This window comes from Bolinopsis microptera, chromosome 7, assembly GCF_026151205.1.
Source record: "Bolinopsis microptera isolate Bmic1 chromosome 7, MBARI_Bmic_1.0, whole genome shotgun sequence".
NCBI classification, from domain to species: Eukaryota; Metazoa; Ctenophora; class Tentaculata; order Lobata; family Bolinopsidae; genus Bolinopsis; species Bolinopsis microptera.
Window position 1 is genome coordinate 8,724,212 of NC_087078.1, and position 6,000 is coordinate 8,730,211.

Consider the following 6,000-nt stretch of genomic DNA (forward strand, 5'->3'; position numbering starts at 1 on the left):
AATGATATCTTCATAATCACGGTGGTCTGTAAGCGGGAGCTCAAGGACACTCAAGGACACAGTACTATAGAAATTTGACAGCAAAAACTATTATGATTCATGGACACAAATTTTGCAAGGACACACGTTTATTTTTAACAAAAAGCAAATATATTAGCGGTAGTTTCAGAGTCAGCCGCTGAAACCTCGATCAAGGACTGCAGGAGTAATGACTAAAGATTGCAGTTTATTTAGATTTTAGAATTAATTTATCGAAATGAATATCACTGTTTTTCTGTATTTTTGTTTAATATTCTGGTTTATTAGTTGTTTTTATATTCGTTAGTGTGTGTCACAAAAATGAAAGGTTGTCACATTTACGCAAATAGTACTACAACTCCTATTTAGAATTTCTGACTCTGAGTGCAGTGGACAAACGAGATTACTGAATCCACATGGCAATACACCTGAAGTTTATGTTATAAGAGGAGAGCCATCATGAACTTTTGGGCAGCCATCATGCCAGCCAAGCGATGGAGGAGTAAGGAAGTTCAGGTTACATATCATTAAGGGACACGTAGGAGGGACACGTAGGAGGGACACGTAGGAGGGACACGTAGGAGGGACACGTAGGTTACTGTAAGCAGAGTTTAAATCAGATTAGAATATTGTATCTCTGTCACTGTCGCCATAAATATTATTGTTTTTGTTTATTATTGTTTGTTGGGAATTCTACTGATGACGAAATTGTGAATTTCAAATCCACTTTTCATCTCCTCATTGAATTTTAGAGGAATCAAACAGGTTATGCATAATGGTCTCTATGGCAACTGTCCTCATCTCAATATTCACAATTACAATGTTTTCGAATGACTTGTGGCTGCTTGGAGGACATGTCATAGTGGCAGCAGAACACATTAAAAAGGCGGCATCTCATACCCTTATGGCAAAAGAGTCGTTTCAAAATATGTATAACGATCGGCAGCTAGAAATTCCAGAAAAAGGTGGTCAAGCACTCAAAGAAAGCAATTTTGCGAGCTCAAACGATTTGGGAAAAGGCTCAGATTTGGACGAAAAAATGTTAAATATTATGTATTACTAACTGATGAACACTGAGGGTAAGAACAAATGAAAACTAATGACCTCAGGAAACGCTCCGCATCAGAATCAGAGCTGCAGGTCGAAATTAAAGTGATTTGAATCAATACATTACTAATAAAAACTAGCAATGTTAACTAACTTTTTAAAGAAGGGATATCTCCAGGAGTCAGTAGGATGTAGGATATCAGACTCCATGATACCGTAGCTAGTGTGAGTAATGTTGAACGCTGATGTCATGTCTAGTACTGATCTCATCTGGTTGTTGGCTCCTGGTCCTATAAAACCTGAGAGTGGGTTATGTGATTGTGGAGGAGTGTATGAAGCTGTTTTACAAAATCTTAATCGGGTATTTGAGTTAAACTTCAGAGCTCTTAAAATAGAAATATGAAAAGTACTGCCTACATAAACTCTTAAATCTGAACGAGTTATAAACCGTAAGGTAGAGTAGAACAGTTGCTGACAGGACTGAATATCTTCTTCATAACCCCCCTGGACCCAGTCACTGTGCTGCTACAAGAGTCTACTACTTCTGCTCTTATCCGTACCGGTGATCCTGATTTTCTGGGAGGAGGTGAAACAGAATTAACCCTTAGAGACAGACACGAGTAGATGTTTTTAGAATCATTTAAAGTAGTTCTTCTAAAATAGATTTCTTGTTTAAATGCGATATCAATTATGATTTCAGAAATAAACTGAATCTAACAGCAGAAAGAAAATGTCAACATCTTACGAGTAGTTGATGTTGAGCTCGTCTACATAACTTCTAAAGTGAGACTGAAACAAGGTCCCGAATGTTCTAGAAGTAGTACAGTCGTGTCGACTGACGTCAAACACTCCAACTAACACTCTCTGACAAAAATATTGTTGTTTTTACTTTTGATACATTAACAGACAATTGATGCATCATATTTGCCTTTTCTTGCTCCAAATCCAGATTTAAAGTTTCATATTGGTTACAAGGTTTAGCGTCAAATATTTCAGTGCAGTTCTTTTTTGTGACTTCAACACTAAACATACTACATAACGATATACTTTAAACAACAAGCTATTGGCACAAAACACAAAAGTGAAGGTTGGTTGGTACTTTACGCAAAAATTCACCTCAATGCGTTGATTATCGTTACCATGGTTACCATCAGTGAACCCCATTCCCAGAACCAGGCAGATAACGAAGAATGAAACGAGGTGTGAATACATGTTGTTGTCAAATTAAAAGTACTACAAGTACACAGCCAGTATCGAGAACCGAAAACGCTAAGGGGAGTTCTGGAGTTAGATTGTTAATGTTAGTGCCTGTGTCTATTAGAGCATAAGGTTATAAGAACATGCGATTATATTGTGGCATTAGCCAGGAATTTAACAACTTGTACCACAAGTTCGGTGTTCTGGAGTCTGGAGAATAGTTATAGAATATTAGAGAAGATAGTGAGGAATGAGGTAGAATGAGGAAGAAACAAGGTATAAGAAGAACGTGTAGTTGGTAAATTAGCACTACAAGTACAAATACACCATGCCTTGACAACGCTAGTGGGAGTTTGCAGTTAAAGACATAGCGGGAATTCTGCAGTAAGATTGTTTACCAAATAACAAATTTGTTGTGCAGTTATATACTGTTAGTACCAAGGTTAAACCCCTACTACAAGCTGTACAATAACCCCTACTAGCCTGCAGTCTGCACTTATACTGTCGGAGATGGGTATTCAAATTGATTATACCGACTGAGTTAGTGTCTTTTAGAATACTAAAGGTTAATATGTGCGTGAGATTACAGATCTCTTAGTCTTGTTGGATAGGTGAACCATTATATTGGCTTGGAGTTTGGACACGTGATAGGTATTCTGGTTCTGAATGCTCATTGCTAAAGCTGATTGGATAATAATCGCGGTCACGTGCCAGGAAAGTATAAATGACCTCCACACTGTCGGGGAAGGGTATTCAAATTAATTATACCGACTGTGTTCGTGTTTATTACTTACTGGGCGGCGCTCAGCATGTCAAATCTCTATTCGATTATTATGTTTATGAGCATAATAACCTGGGGTCCCCAGGTAAGTCTATTATACTATTAGAACACTGCAGTAAATATGTCTCTTGACTTCTTGATGGGGAGGTGAACCATTATATTGGCTTTAACACGTGATAGGTATTGTGGTATTTGATTTTGATTGGTTAATAATCACGTGCCAGGAAATATAACTGACCTCCATACCAGTAATCAGTATCCAGATCTATTGGTGTCGAATTTGGCAATTTGTTAATTCATTCTGCCAAAATCGAAGCTTTTCTCGGGAAACCTTGAGCAAGTAGAAATTATCAGAGCTGAAATTTGACAAACCATACCAGAACTGTAAAACACACATAAAATGTCGACCGGCTTATATTCTAAGCATACAAATGATCAAGTGCGATAATTAACACCGAGCAAATAATACTGTAAGGATACGTTAACGCTCTAATAGTAATACACTACAGATTCATACTGTGGATAACGGTGGCTTGCGTTGTCCACAATATAACCATCCAAATTATCGCCAATATGGTAAAGTTAAACGAGCGAAGTTAACTTGTTTTACAGTTACCTATATACTAATTAACTAGGATTTTGTCTGTTATACTAAAATTATATTTGGTAAAATTTAATCTGTGATTGAGGTGAAGCTATTTTAGTATTTACTGGTACTCTACCAAAGGTACTCACTCGCAAAGACCTCTGTTATAGCTGCCTCAAAAACAGGAAGTTAAATTGGATAAATCGTTGAGTCGTCGCGTTACACTGTTACTAATCGCAAACTTCAGGAAGATGGTGAAATTGTTCAAATGAGATGAAATTAACTATGGATTATATTTATATGCAACCCAATTGAGGTACTGAAAGTTATAGATTCCTGCCGAAGAAAGCACCACAGAAGGGAAAATAATATTGTCCGTTTTTTGTCCCATTTTTAAAGATTAAGTTTAACGATGAAATTTACTGGACTCGAATTTCACAGTTTTACTGAATTTTTGTCCAGTAACCAATAAATTAGTTAACTATAAAGGATGGCATTTAACACAATTGAGGTAAAATTGAGGTACTGGAAGTTTGATTATGACAGTGGAGAGTATCACAAAGAAAGCATTACAAAATGAAAAATTTACATTGTCGAAATTCTGTCTCATTTTAAAATATGATATTTTCTGTGTCTAAGGAGGATCTTGAACCTAAGGAGGATCTTGAACCTGACCGCCCTTCTCTTGTTCATCGATTTTAAGAAGGCCTTTGATAGCATTCATAGGGGTATATTGATGAAGATACTCCTGGCATATGGGATACCAGAGCCCATTGTTAGGCTGATAGATGCTATGTACAAGGACACCATGGCACGAGTCATCACGGAGGATGGTCTGACTGAAGCTTTCCTTATACTTGCTGGAGTTATGCAGGGAGATACACTGGCGCCCTACCTCTTCGTGATTGTCATTGACTATGTGATGACAACAGCACTTAGAGGCAAAGATCTGGGCTTCACTGTCAACCCCAGAAGAAGCAGGAGATACCCAGCAGTTAAGATGACAGATGTCGACTTTGCTGACGATCTTGCACTGACAACAGACACCGCAGAGCAAGCGCAAGATCTTCTCCTCAGTGTGGAGCTGGCTGCTAACTCCGTTGGACTGCACCTCAACGAGAGTAAGACGAAGTACATCAGAGTCAATCTCTCTGAGTCTGACTCTACCGTCATTAAAGCAGCAAGTGGGCAGGAGATAGAGCAAGTAGATGACTTTGTCTACCTTGGAAGCAGAATAATGAGTGCGGAGAAGGACTTTGATGTTAGGAAAGCAAAGGCATGGGGGGCCTGTCATCAGTTAAAGACAACCTGGAAATCTGGAATGCGCAGGGACTTAAAGATCCGTGTCTTTCGAGCAACGGTTGAGCCCGTACTCCTGTACGGCTCTGAAGCTTGGCCGATAAGCCAATCCATGACTAAGCGGATCAATGGATGCTACACTAGAATGCTCCGGATGGCCTTGAACATACGTTGGCCACAAATCATCAACAACAGTGATTTATACGGCAACATCCCCAAGCCATCAGCAATGATAGCCTCCAGAAGAATGAGACTGGCTGGACATGTAGCCAGGCATGACGACCTTCTGGCAAACCAACTTCTGTTCTGGGACCCTCAGCATGGATACAGGAGACCGGGGAGGCCCCACCTTACGTTTCTGGACATGCTAAAGAAGGACACCAGCCTTTCCTGTGTTGAAGAGATAAGATCTGTTATGCTTGACCGCGACGTGTGGCGAGGAATTGTAGTTGCTCGGACCAAGAAGCCGACTTAAGTCAGTCAGTCAGTCATATTTTCTGAACCGAAAATACAAAACTATTGAAAATTAAAAATTTTAAAACTTGATTTTTAAGAGCAGCAAAGAGAAAAATTAAACCATGTTTTTAGCGATGGGACTGAGAGATCAGTGTTTGCTCTCCACCACACACTGCCGGCTGCACACCATTAATAAGGGACCATGAACAAGAGTGGGAGTGGAGTTATGATCAGAACAATGCAGACCGTGACCGATACCTCTAAAAGCTATAATAACTAATCAGGATTCAGGGCTGGGGCTCGATCAGAATTACTTTTGTCAGGTACTGATAATTGTGTGACGAAGACTGAGAGTATTGCCATGGCGTGACAGTAATATTAATGGTAATGGTTCGTGTTACAACTATAAGGTGCTTAATGGGGCACAATTAGTCTCAACTCTAATAATGACAAAACTGATATTGAAACCAAGTTATGAAGGCTGTCATGATAGTGTTATTATTGTTATGACGTGATTAAAGGTAATGAAGGGTTATACTTATACGTCTCGTAACACAAAGGAGACTTATTAAATGGTGGCTATGTTGCTCAACTCTGATCAAACGATTAAACTCTG

The 6,000-nt window shown here is 39.0% G+C and overlaps 1 protein-coding gene across 1 annotated transcript in view; it reads right to left on the reverse strand.

Moving 5' to 3' along the window:
- Positions 1-2,336, reverse strand: part of LOC134818483 (metabotropic glutamate receptor 8-like) — a 33,867-nt gene extending 31,531 nt beyond the window's left edge. Inside the window, exons 1-4 of the mRNA XM_063828070.1 lie at positions 2,182-2,336; positions 1,811-1,929; positions 1,514-1,641; positions 1,220-1,364 (exon numbers count right to left, since the gene is read on the reverse strand). Coding sequence (XP_063684140.1) covers positions 1,220-1,364; positions 1,514-1,641; positions 1,811-1,929; positions 2,182-2,277 — 488 coding nt within the window. The 5' untranslated portion in view covers positions 2,278-2,336. The remainder of the gene's footprint in view (positions 1-1,219; positions 1,365-1,513; positions 1,642-1,810; positions 1,930-2,181) is intronic.
- Between the last annotated feature and the right edge of the window lie 3,664 nt (positions 2,337-6,000).